Source organism: Hippoglossus stenolepis, chromosome 7 (assembly GCF_022539355.2).
Source record: "Hippoglossus stenolepis isolate QCI-W04-F060 chromosome 7, HSTE1.2, whole genome shotgun sequence".
Taxonomy (NCBI): domain Eukaryota; kingdom Metazoa; phylum Chordata; class Actinopteri; order Pleuronectiformes; family Pleuronectidae; genus Hippoglossus; species Hippoglossus stenolepis.
In genome coordinates, this window is record NC_061489.1 from 23,097,107 (window position 1) to 23,125,063 (window position 27,957).

General features: G+C 42.2%; 1 protein-coding gene across 3 annotated transcripts; it reads left to right on the plus strand.

The window, feature by feature from the left end:
• glrbb (glycine receptor, beta b) lies at positions 1–27,860 on the plus strand. Of its 3 annotated transcripts, XM_035160595.2 has the most exons (10): positions 1–339; positions 3,899–4,037; positions 6,850–6,956; positions 8,708–8,775; positions 13,911–14,137; positions 15,257–15,339; positions 15,655–15,795; positions 18,805–18,957; positions 23,229–23,521; positions 26,731–27,860. In XM_035160595.2, exons 2-10 carry the CDS (start codon positions 3,916–3,918, stop codon positions 27,025–27,027), a joined length of 1,491 nt encoding a protein of 496 aa, XP_035016486.1. In that variant the 5' UTR covers positions 1–339; positions 3,899–3,915; the 3' UTR covers positions 27,028–27,860. The 3 variants fall into 3 exon arrangements, with proteins under 3 accessions (XP_035016486.1, XP_035016488.1, XP_035016487.1); XM_035160597.2 differs by lacking the exons at positions 23,229–23,521; positions 26,731–27,860 and adding an exon at positions 21,416–21,517; XM_035160596.2 differs by lacking the exons at positions 23,229–23,521; positions 26,731–27,860 and adding an exon at positions 21,380–21,516.
• Positions 27,861–27,957: the final 97 nt, after the last annotated feature.

Sequence of the window (27,957 nt, forward strand, 5' to 3'; positions counted from 1 at the left end):
GCAAAAACGCCTCCATCTTGGGCATCCCGAGCCGAGGCGCAAAGGGCAGCAGCCATATATACACACACACACACACACACAAACACACACACACAGACACACACTGATGCACTAACAATAACAAGAGGAGGAAGAAGCAGCAGAAAAGGATAAAAAATTGGAAATTTGCCGAGATGTAACTTTTTTTATTTCTTTCTCATTGAACACATTGAGGGAAAGGAGCGCGGGTGAGGATGGAGAAGCGCGAGAGCGAGCGGTGCGCGCGGCTCTGTTAACCGCTGGATCCGCACAGGCGGCTCCGCTTTCCTGCAGGAACCGAACAGGTGACACGGTGGAAAGGTGAGTGGCACCGTTTGGCCCCGTCTGCCATCGACCACTTTCGCGTTATTTATGTTCTTTACGCGCGCTCCCTGCGAGGGGTGGGGGAGGGGTGAGGGAGGGGGGATGCACACTCGCGCCCATATGTATTGGCATCTTCCCCCCACCCAGGCTGTCATGGTGGTCGCTGTTTTTCCCGTGTTGTTCTCCCTCCTCTGCTGCTGCCGAGGGTCCGACTCTGCCACTTTCACTTTGCTCTTGTTCCGAGCAGCCACAGGTTGTGAGTGTGAGCTCCGGTGGTTCTGCAGAATAAAGGTGTGCGCGCGCGGGTTGTTTGGAAGCGAGAGGAAGCTCCGTGTGTTGATGAGCAGCGCGCAGGCCTGACCTCCTGTGTTATTGCATTGTAACGATGTCGTGATTTGCAATAAATCACGTTGACTCGAACTCAAATAAAACCATGAATGGTAAAGGTTATTTACATGACATGCAGAGCTTTGTTGTTTTAGTATCAACTACATTATAAGCTCTTATTTATCTCAATCAATTATTCAATCAGTTATTTTTTGACACAAATCACAATCTGCGTCAAATGGCTTAAATGTTCTGTAAATGTCTTCAGACCACTCAAAATGATTCAGTTTTTCCTATTCACACGCCTCAGGAGGTAGAGGCGGTCATCCACAAACCAAAAGGCCGGCGGTTCGATCCCCACACAGTATAAATGTGTGTGAATGGTGGGAACTGTTTGGTTTCTCCAAAAAATGTTGAGTTCTTGACCATCTATGTAAAGTGCCTTGAGATAATGTATATTATGATTTGGTGCTATGCAAATCAAATTGAATTGAATTAAATCAGAACTGTAAAGAGCTTTGGTCTTTAGAAACTACGAGCTGCACTTTCTCTATCACACATCACTTACACACTGTAAGCCATCAAGGGCAATTTGGGGTTCACTATCTTGCCCAGCGACACTTCAGTACGCAGACTGACTAAGTTCGAACCCCAAACCCCCAAATAATGATATGAAAATTGTCGATCGTTTTCAGGAATTATTTTATCCTGTTTATCGACCAGAATTTTAAAAAACAAGATTTCCAGCCGTGCAGTGAACTAACGTGGTCAGAGCAGAACTACTTCTTGACGTTGGACCCGAGGACCATAAAAGGCGTCTTGAGTCACCGTCAGCTGCTCGACTATAACGATGCCTCTGCAGTTTTAACTTTGCCAGCAGTAAAACAAAATGAGGACAATGTTCCTCCAGTGGTGACACACAGTTGACTCAGGCAGTTCCAAGGTCAATTTATGGACACGGTCTCAGCCGAGCAGGAATCGGTTTAGCACGGCCGGGCACAATGTCCTGGTTCTTTGTCCTTTATTTTAGATTTTGAGAAGGTGCGGACGAGTGTGAGCTTCAAAATAAGTGGTTCACATCAGGTCAGTTTTATTTCTACAGCACAAAATCAAGACAGAACTTCTCTCAGGGCACTTTTCTTTTAGACCTAACTCTTTTTAATGTTATTTAATCGATATCGACAGGCGACCTGTCCAGGGTGAAACCTGCCTCTTGCCTCACAGCAAAAAGGTTCTTGGTTCAAATCCCAATTCGTGTGAGGAGTTTAAATCTTCTCCTTGTGTCTGCGTGGCTTCTCCTGCCTCTTCCCACAGTCCAAAGACACGCAGGTTAATTGGAGACTCTGAACTGTCTGTAGGTGTGAATGTGAGTTGACGGTGGTTTGGTTCCAGGTGATCCCGTCTCTCATCCAATGTCACAGACACTATAAATAATAATAAACTTTATTTGTAAAGCACCTTTAATAGAAGAAATGCCACTTAAATTGCTGCAAATCTCAGGATTCAACATCAACAACAAATTATTATGCCTTAGTTTCTCTTGTTAAAAACGGAGGAGGTTTATCTCTACAGGTCTGCTGGGAAGATTCTCGATCATTCAAGTCCTGTATCTTCAGGAGTTGTACAAGTGTAAAAGGCAACTGGACATCTTAGATATTAAACCTCTCATCCAAGAGACTTCTGCAGTTCTCAAAGAAAAAAAAAATCAGACCTCAGAAGTGATCAGAATGTATAAATTTGAGGACACAATGTCACCCAGAGAAAGGACGGCATCTCAGGATAAATCTTGTTAAGTGATTAGTTTTGAGATTCAGACAAAAGGACAAAAGGTTTCTAAAAACAATTTAGAGTAAGAATTTGAGGGAATGTCCTTGTTTGGTTAATCTGATCACAGTCTCTAGACGTGTGGAACTGCACTGAGGCCTTGGGAATTAGTCTCATAATGTGCTGTGCGTCATATCGCATTAATATTTTAGTAAGTGTTTCCTAATAAGGCTAATTTCTTCAGTACAGCGTCATGCTTACTGTGGATCCTTCTTCTCCCTTCTATCAGGAGCACAGGGTCAGAGACAGGAGCTGTCTTATCGAGAACAGCCTGAGGGAAGATGGGACATTATAGGTCAGAGTCAGATAAGAAAGAACTGTGGTCAGACTTTCAGCGTCACCATCAGCTGTTGCACTCTGATGTGTGCGGGTCAGCGTGGCTCTACGTTGCCATACTTCCTCCTACTGAATGAAGGCGCCCAAACCAAACCGCCCATATTCGCTGGACTCTCCCAGAATCGATAAAGCGATGTTGACTCACTTCGGGCAAAGTGAGGCGTTTGCATGAAGACAAAAGGTGCTGAGCGGAGCGGTGGAGCCGATTTGTGCCGGAGAACATGATGATCAATGAGGAGGCGGGGAGCCGAGCAGACAGGGAGTTACTGGGTCAAGGCCACGAGGAGGAGAGGGAGAGGGAGAGAGAGAGAGAGTGTCCCTGTCTAGACAATAAACTGTTTCAGTTAATATACAGTTATGCCGGCAGGGCGGGGGGGGGGGCAGGAGGATGGAGGAGGGAGAGCCTCTTGGCTTCGCTGTTGGTCTCCGTGTACCTGTGCAATGAAAGGGACCGCTTTCCTAGATGGGGGGATAATTCACACAGGTACTACGGCTGCTCCATGATTAATTGCCCCCTATCAAGAAACGCTAAACTGCTCTGTTCACGAGTAATGGTGTGCATTTGGATAATGTACAGTTGTTTTACGGTTGTACCTGGCTTTGATGGCTTTGATTTGATCTCCTCCAACGCAATGCAAACACAGATGAATTCAAATAAAGTGAATCCACAGCTGCAGAAACAACAGTCAGTCGTCCCTTAGAGGTCACACTCCCCCGACCAGTCCTGAATGACCATCGTTATTCAGGTGCATTACTCCACTAAACTCGAACTTGCTCTGCTTGATTAAATCATGTCAGATTGATTAATTCACATTTCAGACATGTACTGTATGTGACATGCGTGCAGAGAAAATGGGAATGCATCATGTTAGGGAAGGGCCAAAGTCCCAGTGGTAGATGACATACCCCGAAGCTTCCTTCTCCCGCCCAGGGGTACATCATAAGCAGAAGCTGTCTGATGTCACATGTGGGAAGAACATGATGAAACAATTCACTTTGGGTTAAAGTCTGAGTAGTTTTAAATGCATTGGCTCCTCTTTGTTTGAACTGTTTGTTTGCTCCTCCGCAGGCTCAACTCACATCAGAATGGGCGTCGCGAGGCTCGTCGTCTTTCTCCTGGTGCTCTCGCTTTGTCTGGAGGGAGGTGATGCCAAAGAGAAAGGAACGAAGAAGGGGAAAAAGAAGGGGAAGCAGGTGTACTGTCCATCGTAAGTACTGTCGTTACCACCAACATGGGTTGGTATCCATATACCCAACACTGACTGGTTTGTAGAGGGGCGTGGGTCTGACGTCAGGGTGTCGTCAGTTCGGCGAGTAGTAGTCTTTATGTTTGAATTGAGGAAATTAATTAACCGCTTCATTACGTTAATTTCGTTGCCACTCTAATGTGGGTTTGTGTGTATGTGTGTGTTTCACAGGCTCCCGCTGCCATCTTTCCATCAAGTAAACCCAAGCTTGTGTGTCTGTTTTCCTTTATACTCTCCTGACGCAGGCATCAATCCAACAATCAGTACGTGATGAAGTGCGTCTGCGGCTACGCACATACTCATCTGCATGGGAGCGGCGTCACATACTGATCCTTACTTTGATTTCAGACGGCGGCAGAAAGATCCTCTGTGCTTGACCTTCAGAAACACTTGGGAAAACGTAGCATATTTGCACACAACTGCACAACTTAATGAATTCAAGAGCTACGATGTTGAAAAGAATCTTAAAAAAACAGCAATGTTACTGCCGTGCAACTGGGAAATGTCGTGACGCCACTCATGCCCAACATTGGTAACGGTACATGTCTCCTAACATGGTGAACACCAACATGTCCTGACTTGCCTTTCGGAGTGTGCATTGTCTCTATGCATTGCAGAGCTCCACCCTCTCCTTCCCCTAAACTCTAACAAATGTCTCGACTTTGAAACTTGTTTGATGTCGTCCCAGTATTGGCAAGTCTAAGCTGTGTGACATATTCCGTGTTTCGTGCTGCGGATGCCTTTGTGGATGAAGGAACCACTTGGTTCCAGTTTAGCTGTTGTGCTTGAGGTTGTCAAAAAGGTCTGTTAAGAGAGAGAGAGGGTGGAAAAAAAAAAAGGTTTAGCGGATGGGAATTATGTTTTTCACTTTGATCAGGGAACCGCAGAACATGCGCGCACTGTGCCGCATTCCTGTGGAGCACTTTAGCTCATCCTCAGTGCATGATAAGGTTTACATAATGATATATAAAGTGCTTTGAGGAGGGGAAATTCTTTGGCAGGAGAATTCATTGCCACCCACAAGGAGGCTTTCTGTTTCTCCTTTCTCTGCTGCCAGATCCTCTTCTCCTCTTTCCCCCGTCTCTCTCCATCCCTTTGTTTTTTTTCACCAGTCAACCCCAAAACACAAATGATGTTTGACTGAACGTGTTTGAAAAACAACACTTTACGTTACGGTGTTAATTTTCAGTAGACGGCTTGGTTTTAATTTTCAAAAGGGGAAATTTCACTTTGGTCTCAACAAAAAGTGGAAATATACTGTCATGTAAACTCTTCGCCACCCACATGGCAGATTAATTGATGCTGGCGGGGCGATGATATCCGGAGGTATTTAAAAATAGCAACAGTGTATGTTTCACTACCTTCATGCACAATGTGCACAAATACACTGAAAGGCTTTAAGAGCACCACTGTCTGTGTAGTAAAAGACACAAGAGATGACAAAACTTCTTGTTAACAACATAATTTGTCAAATAAATAAACAGACCAAGAATCATAATCAAACATCATCTCACATCATGTTGCAGCTTCTGCTTAAAAGGGCAAATCAGAAAAACAGATGAAGGCACAAGTGAGCTGGTGTTTGCAGGATTTTTAGTTTTATATTTGTAGTTAATATATGTTCTTAATGTTTGTCAATATTTTTTTTTTTATAATGAAAATTGGAATATCTCACATTTTTGTCATTCTGTCAAAATGATAAACTTTACAACAGAGGCTGCTGCACTACTTAGTGAGCTAGCAGGTGCCCTGCATACAGTGCCGCAGGTTCGATTCCTACCAGGCCCTTTAAGGCTAGGGGTTGCTCGTTCTCTCTTCCCATTTCTAAATTAATACTTTACAACAAAGAAATTCATAAACATTACATAAAAAAATCGCAATGTAAGGTTTAAGGGCGTCAAAAGTTGAATACGACATAGCAAACATTACCATCCACACAACTGCTGATCTTATTTCTGTGAGCATGTTAGCATATTAGCATGATAGCATTATGTCTTAGCTCAAAGCACCCTATGCCTACAGCCTTGTAGAAATGCTAGTATGATTCTATAGTTAGGGAAACTGATCTGGGGCCCCAAGCTGGGAAGGGGCCCCTCAGAATGACTAATTGCATTAGTTCACAGCAACAACAATTTTGTGAGAATCCCCTTTAAGATCATGAGACTGCAATGACACCATGGTTGGAAACCCCCTGAGGCCCCATGCCACTAACCTTCTGCCAAAAGCTTCATCATGTTAGAGGTTTGTTCCAAGAGTAAATTGAGGGGTTCGGTTTGGGTCAATGTTGGGCCCCATTTTTGCCTGGGGCCCCCCCAAGTCCTTTGAACAGCTCTGGAGTAAAGTTTTGTTAGAAATGTGAGGCTTGATGACTTTCTACTTCTGTGTATCCTCCTTTTATGCATCTGCAGTATTACGTGAAGTATAAAAAAATACAGCAGAATAAACAAATGAAAAAAATATTTATATGATCGTACTGGAAAGATGAAAAATGATTCCCCCGTCAACCTGTGGGATCAGGATCTGGAAACATCTGAAAATAGCACCACATCACATTTCTAAACACTCCTGCACTCTAACAATACCTGGGTGGTCCAGATCTTAAAAGCTAATTTAATCCCTAAACTGGTAGCGCTCTCAGGCTACAGTTTAATCAAGGAGTACACAGAGCAGCTCGCTGGTGTACTCTGTGAATCTGTGGCGTTCATCTGCCAGGAATTTGACCTGTTAATGTGATCGTGCCTACAGTTGCCTCTCCGTCTTTTTTTGTTTGCAGACAGCTGTCATCCGAGGATCTGGCCCGAGTCCCTGAGAACTCAACCAGTAACATCTTGAACAGGTTACTGATCACCTACGATCCCAGAATCAGGCCCAACTTCAAAGGCAAGTCTCTCCCCGTCTTCATCTATCTCTGTCGATTTTTTAATTTACGTTTTTGCCGAGCTGCCGTCACAGTAATTAAAGAAACCAGTACATCATGAACTCATTCCTCTGGATTTCCCCTCTGTATCCTGGGCTGGAACAAGTGTTTGCAAACTATAAATGGTGCTTTTGACATTCGTGAAGATGTATTTACTGCAAACACTTGTTTAAAATCTAGTACAGCACTATAGCAGTGAGGGAATATTATCCTGTGTTTGGTATTGATCTGTTAGTTAAGACTGACTGTATATAAAGATGGGAGATGTGGCAGCTCTCCAAAAGTGAAGCCAAAGCATCTCAATCGCCCCCTGGTGGTTGGCTCTAGTACAGGTCATAAATCCTGCCTCATCCATGTTAGGGGATCGGACATGGAACAAACTAAAAAGTCAAGTACACATCAAATAATGGTTTCTGTTATTTTTTGGTAGTAGGCATCACACTGGTGTTAATTTTGGTTTTAATTAATTATTTAAAGCTATTAAGATGGGGTAAAATGTCGTGATTGACAGCTGAGACTGACTTGTGATTGGTTGGTTGATTGGTGACTCCCTCCCCCATCGCTACTGTGCAGACTCCAAATGCACAAGATGGCGGCATTGATACCTGGACTACTTTGGCTTCATTTGTAGGTAGTGGGAGGCAGTGAAGACCATCTTTATAAACCAGTCTATTGTTTAGACAGTCACAGAAAACATCAGTTGGACATTTTTGACTTTTTCGGTGCAGGAAACAACTGTATTCTATCCACCAAACAAACAAATGCTTCAATTCTACAGTATGTTATTCTTCATTCTTTACTGTGCCAATCGTCCATCTTTACAGTTTTTACAGTGGGCTTTAAACATCGCACTAAAGGGTGAACGCCGGGCTGCAGTCTCTCAGTAAAAACAGCCATAAAAACAACTCGGTGACGGTTCTTCAGGTGGCTCCTCAGATAGTTTCCGTCCTCTGGCACTTGGCAGCGGGAGCCGTATCTGGGACTCGGTGTTTGATGTGTTGTGGGCAGAATTAGCTCCCTGCCCGACTGCCTGCGACGGGTCCAGCGGCCAAACATCTGCTCTTGATTTCAGGGTGGGCTGAGAGCTTCCCGTCCATTAACATCCATGTCATAATCTCCCAAATTACATCCTAAACTGTGTCTTGTGCATTACTTGGGCCGGGGCCTATAAAATGTGGAACCGCTTTTATGGACCATATAGAGACTTTCAAGAAGCATCACGAGGGTTTGCTGAACATCACTTAGTTTTCGCAGATGCTGTCACGTATCGGAGGTGAGAGCTTTACGGCATCTGCATATTATGTACATTAATTTAGCAAATTGCCTGATGGAGTTTAAACTCGTGAAACTCCTGAGCCTCCAGTAAACACCTCAAAGGAAAGAACATTATTCAAAGCAGCGCGAGCAGTCTGCATTCGTCAAGGATTTTATTAGTTTATGCAAAGGGCTGAGTGGAGAGGGATGCCACTATAAATGTTTACAGCGTTAGCTTAGAGGAGGAGTGCGATCCTCTTGGGAGGGCGTTTTTTATTACTTTGCCGTGTTGATAAAGTCTTTCACAAATCCTGATCGGTCACACAATCCTGTTCAATCAACAGGAACAATGTGTATTGATGTAAAAACAAAGAGGTGCATGGAAACACACTGACACTCACTTGTGAGCTATAAACATGCAGATGATGTGAATCACTCCTCTCACTCCTCTTCCATCCAGGGATCCCCGTGGAAGACAGAGTCAACATCTTCATCAACAGCTTCGGCTCCATCCAGGAGACGACCATGGTAAGAATCCACTTGTCCCACTTCCCTGACAGGATTGATGATCAATACTTCTGCCAATCAGAGGCAGCGGTTCGGAGCTGAAAACGGCTTCAGCCCACAAGTTTTAGGAGGAACACGTGAGCATGTTCTCTAGAAGGTATCGGGCCGTTTAGCAGTGAATTATTATGAGGACTGTGGGGTTTCACGCCTCATTTATCTGATGGCTTAATTGCTGATAGAGAAATGCAGTTGTAATGCTAATGAACAGAATGAACTCAAGGACTCGTGATCACTAATGAAACAAAAGAAGGAACATTTCTTAAGGTTTCATTTAAAAGCTGCTGGGAGGGGCCAATAAAAGCTCAATAGATAACTTATATTAAACCCAATCTTGAAGTCTTAATACATCTTTTATCTTCAATTACAGTGCAATGTTTTTACCTCCACCAGGGAAGTTATATCTTCACCCCTGTGTGTTTGTTTACTGCTTGGTTTGTGAATAAGCAAGATAAAAGTAAAACAACTGAACGGATTCGCTCGAACCTTGGTGGAAGGATGAGTCAGGAAAGAACCCATTTAATTAAATCGGTGTGAATCTGGATCAAGGAGCAGATCCAGGATTTTGTTTTTTACTTTCTTTAATACGGAGAGATTTTTCATCATCTTTGACATTTTCCCAGGGAACAATTCATGGATCTTGATTAAATCAGGCATATTGAGGGGACTGATATTCATGAGTGTGTGAGATTTGGTGCAGCTTTATTGGATTTGAGGAGACTATTAAAGGCCCTGCTGGAGGCATGCACCATTTTTGTAATTGTGCCTAGTTGTATGCTGTAATTTTAACATCAGAACACAATTAACAAATAATTCAATCAAGACATAGATATCAGTCCCTTAAATATGCCTGAATTTGTCATGCATAATTTTTGGGGGAAATCTTGCCACGTTAATGAAAGTGATGAGAGAATTCCTTGATCCACCCCAACTTGGATTCATGGAAATCCGTCCAGTAGTTTTTGTGTTATCTTGCTGACAAACACACCAGCCAACAAAGAAAAGGACAGAACCATAACCTCCTTGGCGGACGTAGGTACAAAATATAAAGACTGAAAAGAAAATCTAATACTAGCAGCAGAAATTCCACTTCTTTTACTTTGTGAAAGCATGAGGACGGTTTGGTCAGTTACTTTCCAGGCAGAGAGGACTGTCAGTTCTGAAAGGAACCAGACAATGTGCACGCTCTCCAAAACAGCACCAGACAAGAGCAGCGGGCCAACATGTGGCACACTTGGTTCTTACTTTCAAAAACCTGACATTTTTCAAGAGCAGGACGCCTCAGTCCTCACGGGGACAGAGAGGGGATTTATGAACTTTTTCCCTCAGTGTCCTGTTGCAGCAGGTCTGGACAGTGTCTCCGTCCAGACCAGTGATCAATCTCTGCTAATTTAATTTCATGAGGAGTGACACTCTGAGCGCAGCCCCAGCTCCCAGGCTGGATCCTGGAATCGGATCTGGGCTCAAATCTACTGTGGAAATATTTCTTTTGGCTGCAGATCAGAAAAGTGTGTTCACCCATAATATCTTCCAGTGGAGTTTCACTCTGGGACACGCAGAGAGCAGCACTGCAAAGAATGCAATGTACAGAGGTGTGTGAGGTGGATTGTGAGGAGATGTAAGGGAAGAAAAAGGAGTAAATCAAGGAGAACAAAGAGAAAGAAAGGAAGAAAATACAAGAGAAAGCAAAGGTAAAAAAGAAATGGTGACGTGAGAGACCATGAAAACAAAGAGAGGGAGGCAGGAAGAGAATGATGAGTATTAGGTCCACAGAATCTGAGATTTCTAGAATAAAGTCATAATATTACGAGATTAAAGTTGTGTCATTCAAGGGGAAAATCCGAAGATTAGTCTGCTGCCTGCGTTAAAATGGGGAATATGAGGCATCTTGTTAAGTTTTACTTTTGTTAAAAGTTTGACAAGTAACGATTTATAAAGATTTAACGACAAAGACACTGACTTGAAGGAAACTGCTTCTTTAGTGGAGGAGGAAATGTGACTCTTTCAATACGTGTAATTCAAAGAGTGTCATAGTTCAAGATTTTGGATCCAGAAGAAGTTAAACTCCGGCGAGTACAGGTTCTCCCTGCTGTTATTTCCTTATTTCCTAGAAAACTTTATTCTCATTAAATTACGACTTTTCTCTCATAATACGACATTTCTCTTTTTGTAATATTACTGCTTTTTTTTTCTTGTAATATCACAAGGGTCTTTTCAATTACGACTTTATTCTCGTAAAATTACGATTGTTTTCTTTCAATATTCCAACTTTCTATATGTAATATTATGGATTTCATTATTTTAAGATTACGAGTTTTCCACCTGGCTCTAATACGCTGTCATAGAAGAGAGAAGCTATAAAATAAGAGACAGGGATGAGAAATGTTGACAGAGCAGAAGAACGTTGGAGGAAGAAGAATCAGACATGAAACAAATAGTTGAAGGCTTAAAATATAAGGAAAACAGAGAAATGTCAAGAGAACAAGAGGCGAGAAGAATGAAGCCAGAAGGTGGAAAGAGATATAACATCAGGACAGAAGAAGTAAGAGCCAAGAGTGAGACGGAGACAGAGAGATGAGGAACTCCCAGATGGCAACTTCTCTTGTCCCCTCTTCCCCCCCGGGACGCCTGACAAAAGATAGGCAGAGAAGGAGAGTGACGAAGGTTTAGGAAGAAACAGAAGAGACAGCCGGTCACCTCCTCGCCTAATTCATCACTCTGTGGGGTCTCCGATCCCAGGGAACCTCTCTCATCATTTACACCTCCCTGGGCCAAACAGCACCACATGTCCTCTGTAGTTAACACATCTGCTTTCACTTTATGATCCGCCAGTAGACGACGACTAATCTGATACTGCAACATTGAATAAATTGTACTTGTGTAAGTTTGTGTGTGTGTGTTTCTTTCTTACTGCCGCTCAGTTTGAGTTTTCCTCGTTGACTACACAGCTTGTGTTAAATCTCTCTGGGATCGAACGCAGCACTGGCAGCTTGATGGCGAGCCAGAGGGAGGATGTATTTCCTTGTCTGGTTTCTCCGAAAGGCGAAGGTGTGGGAATTGGCTCGTGTCCCTGACAGACAGAGGCGAGCCAGCAGGAGCTGCTCGTGCTGTCGCTCGAGGGCCAGTTGGACGCTGAATTTAGGTTGTATAGAAAGAAGAGTAAGACATCAACAATTTGACCACTGCTCACACACAGACACACACAAAAAAAACTCTACTGGCAGTGAAATAAAATACATTTTATGTTACTGCTAAATTACTTGGACTAATGCAGCACCTGTTCTAAACCTGCCTGTTTGAAATGTGTTATCTGGCCGTTGGTAATTCTGTTTGCAGCTTTTTATTTGTGAAACTGCAAACGTGACCCGCGGCAAGAAAAGTACCGGCTGTAAGATTCGATCCACGAAACCCTGAAGCTGCACCTCCGCTGCGGCACAAGAAGCTGCTCACCTGTTTACTCAAAGTTCAGTAAATCTCGACTCCATGAGTGACCTTTAACGATTGCGACAACAACCATCCACCAGGGGGCGACCATGAGGATTTGGCTTCACCCACAGATTCCTGTGTTGATTTTTCTCAAACACGTCCACGGCAGAAGCAGCAAAGACGACGAACAAACAAATAACAGTTGGACTCATCAGTTCTATCAAGGCCCCAAAGGGATCCTGACGGTGCATCAGCAGTAAACTAAACTCAGCTGGAGACAATGGCCCCAATAAAGGTCACATTGGACACATTATCCACTTTTTAATACATCTGTGGTTTAGTGAGATGAATTTTGTCATTGGAGTTTAATATAAAAGACAAAAATAAGATGTTACATGTGTGTATTCCAGTCCCATTATTTCCATTGTGGTAATAATTGCATCTGTGTATATGTACTCTGTGGTAATGGTTAGTGACAGTGGTGGGAGGACGGGTGGTCCTAGCACACAGCTGTTGTGCATTTCTACCACCAGTGTCACAACTTTCAACAAAACACCATCAGCAAATAGAGAAAACTGTGTCTTTTCTCATTTAATGCTAATGGATTTATTGAGAGGAGACAAATGAGAAAACATTCCTGCTCAAAAATATATATTTTTTAAAAGTTGAGTCACTTTTAATGTCAGAACTGCGTTGACAGCCCTGAAAGCTCAACAGACAAAACACAGCCGAGCTGAGTCATTGATTTGACAACACATAACGGAAAATACTCAACTCAATACAACACAACCAAATAGGCGAAAAGCTGCTGATACACACACAAAACAACCAAATAGACCAAAAAGCTGCAGACACAAACAACACAACCAAATAGACAAAATGCTACAGATACACACGACACAACCAAATAGACAAAAAGCTGCAAATACACACAAAACAACCAAATAGACAAAAAGCTGCAGACGACACATCACAACCAAATAGACAAAAAGCTGCAGATACACACAACACAACCAAATAGACCAAAAAGCTGCAGATACACGCGAAACAACCAAATAGACAACTGTGAGGCAAATACTCAATGGATGGACACACACGCGCACACACACACACACAGATGGTATTTTGGTGGCTTTGTTTGACATGTCATCCATCTTCACATTCAGCAGTAAAAGTCCTTCCCGGCACCTGGTCCCAGAACAGCTTGAGGGCCGCGAACAAAGGCTGCCACAAACAAAAATGAAACAGTCCCGAAGTGTCGCTGAGTGAAACGTTTCTATCAACAACAGCGTGGAAATGTCACTAATAAGCTCACTAATGAGGGATTTGCTGTATCAAATGTTGCCGTGTTGGTAACATTTGACCCTGTGGAGTTTCTTCTATGTCGACTGGTTCTCAAATAGACGTCGTGAGTTTTTTTTTCATTGCAGTTGTGAAATTTCACTCGCACTTTGAAGAGGTGACGTTGACAAGAGAAAATATCGTTTGTCACTGATGTCAAAAGTGTTAAAAGACGGACAACATGTCCAGCTGTCATCACAAGTGACAGTTTTAACCAGGAAATAAAAAGCATGTGAGTCAGGTGGTAGCCAGGAGTTTGTCTTTTGGTAATTGATCACTTTGAAGATGTCTCCATGTCTCTAACCTCGCTTGTCTCGTCTCGAACCCGACAGGATTACAGAGTAAACATCTTCCTGCGGCAGCGCTGGAACGACCCCCGGCTGAAGCTACCGCAGGACTTCAAGTCGGACTCGCTCACCGTCGATCCCAAGATGTTCAAATGTCTCTGGAAGCCCGACCTGTTCTTCGCCAACGAGAAGAGCGCCAACTTCCACGACGTCACCCAGGAGAATATTCTCCTCTTCATCTTCCGTAATGGAGACGTCCTCATCAGTATGAGGTATCATTGTGTTTTCGCTTAAAATGTTATTGGTTAATTGCAGGCTACACTTGTATGACCATTGTCAGCTGAGAACTATGTTGGCAGATTTGATGTGTCCCTTGCATATATCTCCACCAAGGCCCAACAGTTCCCCTAAAATCAACCTAGCTTCACCAAATTGCACAAACTCATAGATATCAGTCCTCTAAACATCGCTGTGTCTGCATTTTTTAACCAAGATCCATGAATTCCCTGGGAAATTGGTGAAAATGGGTTATTTCTCGGTCCATGTCTCATTTTTCCACCAAGTTTTCTGCAGATTCATTGAGTAGTTTTTGCACAAATCTGCTGACAAACAAACAAACCAACGAACTAAACAAACAGAGGGTGAACACATAACCTCCATGGTGGAGGTAATAACCCCTCCACCTATAAACAACATCAAATATAACAATAACATATTGTTATTCTTGATAAATGGAGTGTCAGGCAATACAAAATGGCAATGAACTGCTTTTAATCACAACACGTAAAAGGGCTTTTTTTCCAAATGTGGCTTTAAATATCTGTGTAAACAAGACTAAATGAAAAAAATTATACAATTCAAGAGATAATTGCGTCAGACAATTACACAGGGACACAGAAGTTAAAATGTAATATTTGTTTGTTTGTGTTCTCAATGCCCTGCAAATCTGCACTGATAATTACTTCATAGTCCTGTGTGCTTTGTTCCAGTGAGTCAGAGTGAGCTTCTTTTTATTATTTATCATCTCCTTCCTTGATTTTTCTTATTTGATTTGTTTCTGGGTCGATAAGGATTATGGCTGTGAGAGTGAAATCTCTAAAGATAATGAGACTGTTGACAAGCTCAAGGAAAACAATTTCCGAGGGGGCTCAATGCAAACTGGCTGGGCCTCCACGTACAGTCTGTTATGTCATCTCCTGAGATAATTACTGAAATCCGTCTGCGAATTCAGAGCGCTACATCTCCTGTTTTTAGCACCACTCAAAAAGAAGACGTCAGGGTAAACCCCTTTAAATCTTGTGAGATCTCAACATAATACATAATAAGTACGAGACACTAAATCGGGGCATTAATGAAATACTAAAATCTGTCTTTTCTTCACCCTCCTCCAGGTTGTCTGTCACCCTGTCCTGTCCACTGGACCTGACATTGTTCCCCATGGACACACAGAGGTGTAAAATGCAACTGGAAAGCTGTGAGTCTTCCAGAAATATCATCACCTTAAACCAATCACATCAGCCAACACATCTGCTGGCTGGGAGAGTAAATGAGCAGTTTTTCCTTGTGTTCAGAAGCCAATTCCAACGGTGATCACTTAGAGAAGTGGAATAAATCATAAACCCGGCTGCCGCGATTGATATCATTCAACGCTTGTGTGCACGTTATCGACGTTACATTTAATACTGTGATTGTATGTGTCTGCACATCCAAACATGTAACGTGTACATCTACATCTTGTTAATGTCTATGCTGGCTGACTTTTTGTTTCCTCTGCACCTCCTTCGTCAAGTCGGCTACACAACGGACGACCTGCAGTTCATGTGGCAGACGGGAGACCCGGTGCAAATGGACGCCATCGCTCTGCCGCAGTTCGACATTAGACAAGAAGACATCGATTATGGGAACTGCACCAAATTCTATGCAGGAACAGGTACTGTCCTTGTGATGAATCCAATTTTTCTTTCGTAGTTTAGATTGTAGATGTTAGTAGATTAGCCTAAAGGCTCATTTATGCTGCCTTTACGTACGAAAAAGGATGGATCAGTTTCAAACAACGTAACCGTCACTGCCCACGCACTTCGCTGCTTCCTTTACGTTGGCATGGTTGTAAAGCAATACATCCACTAGAGGGCAACACAGAGTCGAGTGTTTGTGACTACAACAAACATGGTGACGGTGGAGGAGGTTTTGGGCAAAGTAAGAAGTTCTGTCGGCCATTCTTGAAATTTCCTCTTCTCTCTTGTAGTTTTTGGTGTTACTGCTCTGTTTCGTCTGTTTCAGCCGTGCTTTCAGAGGACGTATATGAATACGACCAAACGAATGCAGCCTTCTGTCCGTTTCAGTATAAAACATTGAGCATAAATGAGCCTTTAGCCAGTTCTCTTGATTAAATTGGAAGTCGAGTGAAATATTTAAAACCTCTAAACTTACTTTTTCCATCATCTCAGTTAACCACAATCACCCGCAACATTTTTGACTTCAGTGCTGTTCATCGTTTGGGCTTTTCTTTCATCCATTCATTAATTATTCTCTTTTTGTTCTGGCTCAGCTCAAAGCTGCGAGTGTCTTAGGCCCCGAAAGTACGTTCATGTTTCTGTCTCATCCCCTGATTGTCATTAAGTTTGTGTTTCCGCTCCTCTAAGTGCATTTTGTTTGTCATGACAACTCGACAACTGCCCCACAGGTAGACTTTCAGCACAATAACAACTAATTATATCATTGTGATCTTGGTCTGGGATTTACTGCTCGTTGGACATTTTCCTTGCGTTGTGTTTTGGAGGGAATGTTTTGCTCCGTGTTGCAGCAATTGGTGTAATTGGTTCCCAGTCAATGACATCACAAGAGAACTGATTAACTGGTTGCTTTTGGTTGAAAGATGGACTTATTGGACTTATCGCTGACCTTTCAGTATTGTAAAGACTGTGGAATTTTATAATGTAAAGATTTTTCACAGAGAGCAGTGTTGTTTCTTGTATGATCATACAAGCAGCTAAAATACACCAAGTGACCTCAGTTGATCCCACAGATATTGAACCATTCCACAGTTTGGCCTCACAACACTCAATAAGAGGAGTTTGACCTATAGACCTTTAACGTGGAAGACATCTCGACTTGAAATGGGCTCGTGTTTGCTGTGTTCGTGAGAGAAATCGATTTGAACCTGTGGTATTCACAACCTGCTCCTCTGGATTTTCTGAAATTACAATTTGTGATGTGTTTGCAAAGAATTCCAAAACGGCAGAAGCCACAGAAGTTTCATGTTTTTCTTGATTGTAAAGCTATGTTTATATTAATTTTAGTCTTATTGGATTTTTCTTTGTCTGAGGAAAATGTTTCAATTCCCAAAAGTGTTATATTTTGCCTCAGTATGTCTTTGTACTGTCGGTATTGTGCTACCTGCCTGCTTGCTCGCTTGCTGAATTGTTCGCCCATTGCTTCTTCATATTTCTGTTGCAGAGCAGATGTTTTCCACCACTTAAACACTGCACACCGTAAAGAATAAAAGTTGTGAGCTGTATTTTAAGTGCCGGTGGAGGTAGCAAGGGTGGTAGCCTTCACACAGGTCATTCACCAGGATGCTGGCACGCCTAAGGGGAGAGAAGACAGAATGTTCCTCTCGTGAAAAGAGCAGAAAAATAAGTGTATAGGTCCTGATACTGTGCCACGCAGGTATCCAGACCGCTGTGAGTACAAAACGTCATTTGCGATTAAATAGAAAAGCCAACAGAGCTGGTGCGACCGGTGAGGCACACTGCTGGCAATGAGTCAGCCTTTTGACGGGTTGCCATGACAACCTGGCCCGGCACAAAGCTTGCCTCTGTGTTCGAGGCTGCTCCGCGACATAGGCCGGCCCTTATGTGCTGTATAAAGCTCACCCTAGTTAAATATTACTTTAGCCCATCCACTCTACCGTCCCCGTAGGACCCAACGTGCAGCGTCAAAGAGCTAAAACACAGCACCGCAGTGGGAGGTCGGATGTGTACGGATGCTAATTCCATACTGGTTTAATCCCAACTCATGGAAACCATACTTCTGCCAAGATAGTCATGGTTCATGGTTGAAATTTATCATTTATGAGTTGCAAGTCATTCTGCGCTATTGTGAAATATAATCTGTTCTCTGCCTCTTTTATGGGTCTCTTGTGTAATCGACATGTTACGAATTGAAAGCTTCTTTGGGGTTTGCTGCCCTCAAACAGGTCGTAGCTTTTACAAAGTTTGCTGAAATGATGTCAAAGACCTTCTGCCCATTGACCTCTTTCTTTCCCCTTTTGGTTTCTGTGGTACTAATGGTGCACACAGCTGAGCTCTGCATTGTGCTCGGGCAAAGGGAGCCAGATCAGACACAGACCTCACCCTGGCACCGACATTTCCCTCTAAACGCTTAATGTGAGTTTAATCGACCAAGTCAGGACAGGGCCATTACTCTCACCTGCCCCCGTTCCAGTTCAGGGGCTGGAAGCTCGCACTCAGGTTCACGTTTGTGGACTAAGTTTTAATATGCTGGAACATCTGAGTTGACAAAAATAGCACGATGCTGCGTTCATGTCGTATAACTCAGACTGTTGTGATTATGAGAAGCTAATTTAAAGATATCTGCCATCTGTAGTTTTGAGATTTGGGGAATTTATAGTGTCAGCTTCTCCCACTTGGTGGAACTATAAAATGGCTTATTAACAATCAACAATTATCTGATTGGAGATAATGAACTATTCATGAACTGCTATTTACACACGTAACAGCTCTAAGTTGTAATAAATGAAGGTTTTCGTGTTCTTCCCGTGCCTTCAGTTGCCACGGAGACCAACCTTCTTGAGTTGCGTCCCTTAAACGATTGAGCCTCTGAACTGGACATCAATAGGACTTCATGTCTCCCTCCAATTTTGTGAATTTGAACTGTCATTCCGTCGTGTTTGACCCTTCTCTCCTTCCTCACGCAGGGTACTACACATGTGTAGAAGTCATCTTCACCCTACGGCGACAAGTGGGCTTCTACATGATGGGTGTGTACGCCCCCACGCTGCTCATCGTAGTCCTCTCCTGGCTGTCCTTCTGGATCAACCCTGACGCGAGCGCTGCCAGGGTCCCATTGGGTATGGATTATCTATAGATCACTTTCACCCGTCTTCCACTGACACCAATACTAAAGAAGATCTGTAAATATCCCCTGTGTCTGTGTTGCATATTGCCGGAGTGACTGAGAGTGTGTATGTTGATAAAATAAGAAAATGATTTCTGTGTTTTTAGGGATCACTGACATTATAGCCCCCAATTATCTCCATCATGACATCATCAATCACTTTGACACCACGAAGGACTTTATCTATCAAGCGTTGTGCCGTGTCCAGTGTTGGTCTGTGTGCGATAAATCACTGAACGTCGTGGTAATTGACAGATGGGACCCACAGCTGTGGTGAAGTTGGTGCAAAAAGCAAGAATGCAGGTTTAAATACACGGGAATCTAACCTGCTCCCCGGAAGGTCCCATTTCCCAAGTTGTGAAGTTGATGTTCTGACTTTTGTGTTCGTTTGCTCTGAAGTTGGAATGGGAAAAAAACGCTATGAATATAACTTCTCGCATTTATGTGTTTAGAACATGTAAACAACAACTTGACACGTCTTTTCAATGTTCACACAATAATGAAGAGCAAAGAAAAAGGATCAAGTTTGATTTTAAACGTTTGTAAAAAAGTCTGTAATGCTAAAAAGTGGTGTCAGGTGCTTCACACGCGAGAGACGGACATTAGGCAGCTCTACATTGGAAGCCAAGACAGAGCTGAGCTGATCAGCTACAGAGCTGATTGTAAAATGATGCTAATTGGTTTATAAGTGATGACGTCAGCAACTCGGCATCTTGTCCAGTTCTGATTTGATGTGAAATGTCCCAGTCAGGAACCAAATTTTACCATTATTCTGACTCCACATGAATTTACTGTTAGCCAGGAATGGTATTATGCCCATGTCTATGTGCCATAGCTGCACTTATATAAATAAATATAATATATGGTCACTGGAGAGATCAAGATTCAACCAAATGGGCACATCTTTGTTCGATTTTCATTGCTCTCAGTCATGTATCTAAATGTCAAAAAATCCTAACTTTAGCTTCAACTTTTTGAACCAAGATTTGAAAACAGATGATGTTAGAGGACAAGTAGAGTTTCTGGGTGTTGACGAGGAGGATTGTTCAGGAGACACTGGGCCGGCTAACGAGGAACACTGATCCCTATTAACCCGGTTAATGAAGGGTTGTGCTGAGCCCCACGAGGAGCTGGGCCCTTTTTTCCAAACCAGGGAAGCACTCAACGTCTGTGGCCTGAAGAAAGTTCGGGCTAGATTAGCAGACTGTTAGCCTGAGCCCCCGAGGGGGACGGAAGAATGTCTCAGCACCGGTAGTGTCTCATTTAGTTTGTGTTTTTCTTCTCGCACTGAATAAATCACAGCTCGACAAGAACCACAGGAGCAATCTCTAGTGTTTCTTTTTCCTCAGTGCTGGTTGTTGGCTCGCCTTGAGTTTCAGGAATCCCTGCATGATGGACAGAAACTCACAAACTCTGCTCATGAACGTTGTTGGACGCTTCATTTAATCTACTTTCCTCAGTGTCGACATTTCTTCACCTCATTAAAAGACACATTTTTCTCATCACATCGTCATTGTGTCACCAATTTAGGTACCAAATGTATGAATGAGCAGAATAAAAGCCTAAAATTATATTGTGAATGGATCCATTTTTATGGAGCCCCTGAAGTCACAAGTTCCTATCTTGTGCGCACATGATGATTATCCAGTGGGAACAACTTATTTAAGAGGTTTATTAATTCCTCAAGTGTTTTTATTTAAACTTTCTGTCCGCTGAGCCTGTTGTTCCCACAAGATAATAACTTGCATGCACAATATAAAAAAATATTATCTTTTGGCATGTCAGGGGCTCCATAAATGTTACACCTGCTCAGGAAAGATACAATTTAATAAACATGCATAATTGTTACTATTTTAGCAGAGATTACCATCTGAACAACTCAACCTTTAAATTTTAAAAGCTTCCGTCGATGTTCAAATTGCAAAATCACATTTGCAAACCCAGACCAACCATTAAATATAGATACACAGAAATAATGGTGTTATATTTACTTTTAAAAATCTGTAGAAATAATTGAAGCTGTGTTTTTTTTTATTTTTTATATTGCACTGGAGTAAACACAAGCTTACTTCGATCTAATTTTTGTAAAATCGTGCAATTGTCATGTAGAAAAAATACCTTTTATGGGACTGACAAAGCGTTTGTGGCTTCAACCTCTATTTAGAATATATTTTCTTTGTTTTATACATATTCATCTTTCCCATGTAAGATAAAGGCTCGAATTTGATGTTAAAGCTGCACGTTACCTCTGACACGACCTCCTTTATGATTGTGTGTGTGTAAAATGTCAGTGTCACCCACATGTAGCATCACACAAGCACCTCTGTGTGTGCAGGGCTGCATGAATAAGAAAATCCATTGTTATCCCTCTCCAGTCGTCAACTCCGTCCTTCTCTCCATCCTCCCTCCAGTTGTTTGTCACCACTTTCATCCCATCATCACTCCAACTCCACCTGGAAGCCTCCTCTGACTTCTCTTTAAATGGGATCAGCGCAGGTCAGTCATCACCCAGGTGTGGGACCACTCTCATTTATTGCTCCCTGTGTGTCTCTGTGTGTTTAAATGTGTGTGTGTGTGTTAGCATGTGTGTGTGTTTCGTGTGTGTGTGTGTTTCGTGTGCACGTGTACACGCATCTTGTGATTTTCAAGTTAACACAGCTTGTCTTTCTTTCAGGGGACTGGGAGAAAGAAGTAGTTTACAATTGCATTACAGGAATAGGTGTTCATCTTTTTTCTGTCTGATGTGAGGAGCAGATTTATTTTGTACACAAAAAGCTGAATATGTCACAGACAAACAAGGGAAACAAAGCTATCTGAGTATTCCTCTGTTTTTCTCTCATGGATAAAAGGTGGATTTCGACAATGCTCTTTTTTTTTTACTTTATTTAAATCCTTTGAGGAGGAATTGTTTGATTTAGACGTCCTGAACCTTGTATGAACCCGAGTGACTATCACAGAGGCAAAACCCATCGGCCACTCTAACGTATTTATTGTCTCTTAGAAGTAGCGCTATATGAGAAAAAGGGGAGCGAAGCCCCTCATTGGTGGTTAGAAGACACTCTTAAGAGTTGCTGTAATTGTTGCTGCTGCAGCCTGAAACGAGTGCTGCTGTGCAGATGGGATCTCTAACCTGTAATCCTGTCGGCTAGCAGAGCTAAAAAACAATTTCAAATTACTCCGTCATTAGAGGCTGTCTGAGCTCTCGGAGATGTCCTGATAAAAGGGCTAAGGGGACGGTCACACGTCCTGATTGTGGAGATGGTTTCAGAGGCTTTGTTTGGATGCTGGGACGTTAACTCACTCAGTACATTGTGTATTTTCAGGATGAGGTGGATCTTATACTTTTTTCCCAGTGGAAGCAAACATCCAGGCAGGAGAAATGTGTTTTAACCAAAACAGGTCCATATCAACAAATACAGAATAGTGCTGGATGATAAAAGAATATCAATGTGATATAATTTCCATCCACAGCAATATAACAAAAGTACAGAACATATCGATATAATGCTCATGCAATGAACAGTGAGGAGGTTTAACACATAATTTATCTGTGATTGATTGAATTCAAAACTACCTTCATTCAAATCTGTCTTTTTCATTGAAAGAAACAACAAAGTATATATATTTGTATCTTTGAAACCAAACCCTTTCAAGTACCAACGAATTAAGTGCAATTGTTGTTTTTTGTTTTACTCATTATTTGATCGGATACTTGAATCATAACTTCAGACTGTATTTAGAGTTTTTTTTTAGGCGAAGACCTGTTAAAGATATTAAAATAACATTGTGTCAGAAAAGCATAAAGTGCCATGTGATATAACAAACTACAAATTAAAATGACACTAGAGAAAATATCACAGCCAAGGAAAAACAATCCTAAATATGTTTTAATATCCATACATTCCTGAGAAATTGACAAATGTCTACAAAAGCCATAATTTGCCCTAATGTATTTGGTTCTTCCCATACACCATCATTTCAGCAAGTTCGGGACAGATCAGTTCAGAAATTCTTTAACTGTATTTCTGCTGACAAATAAACAACAACAAATATACGGGTGGAAGTATAACCTCCTTAGCATTGATAAAAATACTGAAATCACAGAATGGGAAGCATTGACTTGAAGTGCATTAGAGAGAGAAAGTCACAGTGGAAAACTTTTTACATCCAACTGTCTCTCCCTTTGCTGATTGACAAGGTCACTTCTCCTCTGTCTTTGTTCAGGGATCCTCTCCGTCCTCTCTCTGTCCTCTGAGTGCACCTCCCTGGCGCAGGAGCTTCCGAAAGTGTCCTACGTCAAGGCCATCGACATCTGGCTCATCGCCTGCCTGCTGTTCGGCTTTGCCTCGCTGGTGGAGTACGCAGTGGTTCAAGTGATGCTCAACAGCCCGAAGCGCATCGAGGCCGAGAAGGCCAAGATGGCGTCCAAGGAGAAGGCAGCGGGAAAGAGCCCAGCTGCCAAGAACAACACGGTCAATGGGACCGGAGGGACGCCGCTTCATGTCAGCACCCTGCATGTCAGTGGATACGGTTTGATAACTTTAGTGTGTGTGTCTGTGTGTGTGTTGTGTATCTTTACCATCAAGACACCAGACACCAAACAACCAGTTCTTTCTAGTGGTCGTGCTAGTTTCGATATCCATTGAGAGTGAAAACCCAGCATCTGCATTCATAAACTGTACAGATAGCTGTTAATAGACATGAGTAAATATTGGCGGCTGCCCCCAGAGGCTATTTCGTCGTTAGACAATAACCGATCAATAACTGACCCCAGGACTCCATCAAACACCTAAAGCAAGGTGGTGACTATGGTGTCAAAACTCAAAACATATCAATCCCAAATGTAAATAGTTACTGTCCCATCAACATGGTTATTGTTTCACTGGAGCACTGACACTCTCCTATATCTATTTATATATATATACGGATATTTACCTTGTGTTGAAAACCTTTGAACAAACAGGCAAAACCCTGATTAATAGCAGGGAAGGAAACCCAAGCAAAAACAATCAAGGTTTCATGCAGCGTAAATGTATAAATTATCATTTAATTTGACTTGTATCAAATTGGATTTTTTTCCTTGTGCGAATATTGAGTCTTGTGTGAACGTACTTGATTTGAATAACGATTACATCCGTAGTCAGAGTATAAACAAAGTCCTCTTGGGTATTGATGCTGTGTTTAATTACCTTGCGATGATCGAGCTTTTTCTCCCGGATGCTGTGTGTGTTTTTGAGACTCTGTTCATGCAGATGTTTCTAAGTAACATCCCACCTCGAGCAAACAAACAGCACATTGTCCAAATGCATATTCCAGATCCAACTTTATGACAGTGAGGCTCAGAGATCTAATCTATGCAAAACAGGGAAATCCAATCACCAGTGTTTCTCACTCACACAGCTCAGTGAGGGCCGAGCTCTGACACCAGGCGCTGCAGCGTGTTGTGCTGATCCTCCAGTCGGACGTCTAATTGAAATGAATTTACCTCTGCGTTCCTCCGGACCACGTTTGGTTTGAGAGGATTACATCGTTCCGTTGAGGTTTAATAGGTTTTCTTGTCAAAACCGAATCAAAATAATGAATCTTTAATGAGCTTAATGACTTCAGTGGCTTGTGATTAGATCCCGTTCACCCTGCAGGCTTTCAGGGTTGTTGATGAAACGGATGACATTACACTAGATCCTTTTGCATGATGTTTGTTCATAAGCACCGGTTGTACAGCAGAGGGTGTCAGGGCCAGCGAAGGGAGAGCAGCCATATTAGGTTGTGTTGGAGAGGACGGAGTAAATCTGCTTTTGGCTGCAAAAATCTTTTTCCTAAAACAGTGTGTGTGTGATTTATCTGTGTCCGGACATATGCTGTGACACAGCATAATTCAAAATCTCAGTTTAGCAGCTTGAATGTGATGTCAATGAAATTAATGTATTTTAATGTGTTTAGTTTGGTCCATGTCCCATCCACTAAAATGGAGGAGGCAGGAGGTTTATGAATTATACTGCAACCAGCCACCAGGAGGCAGTAAAGATGATTTGCTCTCATCTTTGGGAGCTATCATGTCTTCTATCTTCATACTCAGTCTATATGGATATAACATGGATGTGAGCAGGGCCACATTTTGCAGTGTAGTAGATGATGTAGTCGTCTGTATGTAGGTTTGCAGCCTCAGGCTTATAAAACATTATTTGTCTTGTGAGATAAACCAACAGTTTATGTTGTTTACAAGCTACTTTCATTATTTTTTAAAGTACAATTTGAACGAGTATTTGGCCAAATCTCAAAACTCAACAGACACAGGGATTAAAAAAACTGATTTATAGTGAATTACTGGCTGTGGTTCGAAAGGAGCTCATTCAGCAGTGGCTGCTTGTGCCGTCTGTTGTCGTGGTTTGTGTATAAATACATCTCTATACAATATATACAGTGCAGTATATATATACAGTATATATATATGTACAGTAGATACTGTAGCTTCAGGATGGAGTCAGACCAGTTCTTACTACTCTATTGTGTTTTAGATTTAGTTTTAAACTGATTAAATTGCTTTGTCAATCTACACAATCAAATGTTGCATATTTGATTAAAGAAAGAATAGTTGAAAGATATTATAATAGAGAACAAAAATAATAGTATATTTGATATCATAGTATTCATAGTCAGTCAGTCAGGGGTCAGGTGTCTCCTACGAAATACATGACGAAAACTTCATAAGAACATCACTTTATTATTATTAACAAAGAAGAGGAGATAAAATATTAGTTTGTGATTCAGCGGTTCCTTATTCCTACGTCATTATCAGGACTTTGCCGTCTGGCAGCACACAGTGAGCACAGCTTGAGAGGAGATGCAGGAGGAATTAATACAGAGCAAACGGCCCAAATCCAGGTGAACAGAGCTTGTGGAGACTTTTCATTTCTGCCAAAGACACGTCTACAAATCACTGAATTATGAGTCTGAAGCCTTTTCGGAAACTGTCGCCCAATGTCAGCTGGGATCGGCTCACGACCCTATAGCATAAGCAGTGTAGAAAATGGATGGATGGATTATGGGACAATAGAACCTGCAGAGAAGGGACCTGAATAGTTTCTGAAGCTGCTGTAGATGCATCAATATACCTGTGGGAGAGACAGAGATAGTAAACGGATGTGATTTGAGTTTCCAGAAATAAATGCCAACATCTCGGTTCTATTCTGAGATGCAGGATCGTATTGTTTTACCATTTAAAAGAGCTTCAGCTCATTTAAAGATGCAGAATTTAAATGTATTAACTGCGATGATGGACTGACTTTTATATTTTATTTAGATACAAAGAAGAAAACTAAAAGAGGAATTGCTGGTCTTGCATTTGCATTTTCCAGTTTTTATTTAGCATCTGTAGTCCTTTATATAGTCAACGTCATTTGTCAGTTTGTAGTTGTTTTGAATGGAGCAACCACAAAGTTAAAATCTGCTGCATGTAATAACCATTTTGTTGAGGACGGCCTGATGTTTGCATGTGTGAGTGGAAGTCTCCATAACAGTGTCAGTCTCCTGCTCAGTCATCAGTTCTAATCCACTTTGGTCCCGTTACACTGCCTCGGGGGCAGCCAGCAGCACCGTCAGTCTGTTAGTACGACTTCATCTCTGCTCGTATGTTGCTCCCAGATAAATGCACTTTGACAGGAAGTGATGCACAAACCTGCAACGAATCCCGTTTTCCCCCTTCTCTGTGTTGTTTCCTCGCTCCCAGGTGGCGGAGACGCGCTGCAAAAAGGTGTGCACCTCCAAGTCGGACCTTCGCACCAACGACTTCAGCATCGTGGGCTCGCTCCCGCGGGACTTTGAGCTGTCGAACTTTGACTGCTACGGGAAGCCCATAGACATGAGCTCTGCTCACGGCAAATCCCTGGCCAAACACCACAAGAAACCCCCTCCCCCGAAACCCATCATCCCCTCCGCCGCCAAACGAGTCGACCTGTACTCCCGAGCCCTCTTCCCCTTCTCCTTCCTCTTCTTTAACGTGATTTACTGGTCCGTTTACTTGTGATTGCCTTGAAATCAGGTTGTATTATCAATCCTTCACTTCACCTCCCCCCCCATGCGTTCTTTATCGATTACATTACGAAAAAGGAGTTGGAATCCAAAATGGACTTTGAGAAATGTGCATCTTGCCCATTCAAAATGATTGCAGAGAAGAAAGTTGAATCATCTATTAATTACTATTGTTATATTTATCTTCACGTAAAAACCTATGATCTTTTGTGTGTTAAACAAAGATTATAACCTTTCTTTACCTTACATAGATATATACATCTTGTTTGGAAATATTTTATTTATTGATAATGGCACTAAAATGGTCAAAACAGGATTAACCGTATAACTGTTGTGATGAATGGTGCGTCGACAAATCCACAAAGATTCATTCCTTAACGACCGAGACGAACAAGCACAGATCTATAGAAGAGCATTTGTAATAAATAGCTGTTTGATTTTTGTTTGCCCTGCAAGTTGAATATAAGTTGCGGCATTTTATTTTAAACTTCGGTGCACAGTGTATTAAATTTGTAATTACGGTGCATGTTTTAAAAAAAAATTGCATGTAAATGGAGATCTAATTTAAATATATATATATACATTATGTATTTATTAGAGTTTATTATTCTATGATTTGCTCTCGAGATGAAAATGGATACGTGAAACACTCCTGTTCCTGTCTAGATGGTCATGTGACACTGCCACTCCTCCTACACATGTAGCGTCCGATGTCTCCCCCACTGTAGCGTGTGTGTAAATGGGTCACTAGTGATTGTGACCGTGTGTGTTTGTGTTTGTAAGCAACGAAAAATAAACAATCAAGTGACTTTTCACCTTTTGGTCTAATTCACAGTGTGTGTGTGTGTTTTTTTGGGGGGCTGTAGGTCGACATGTATCTCACACATCACACAACTACACAGCTGTTTCTTCCACTGAGGCTAAA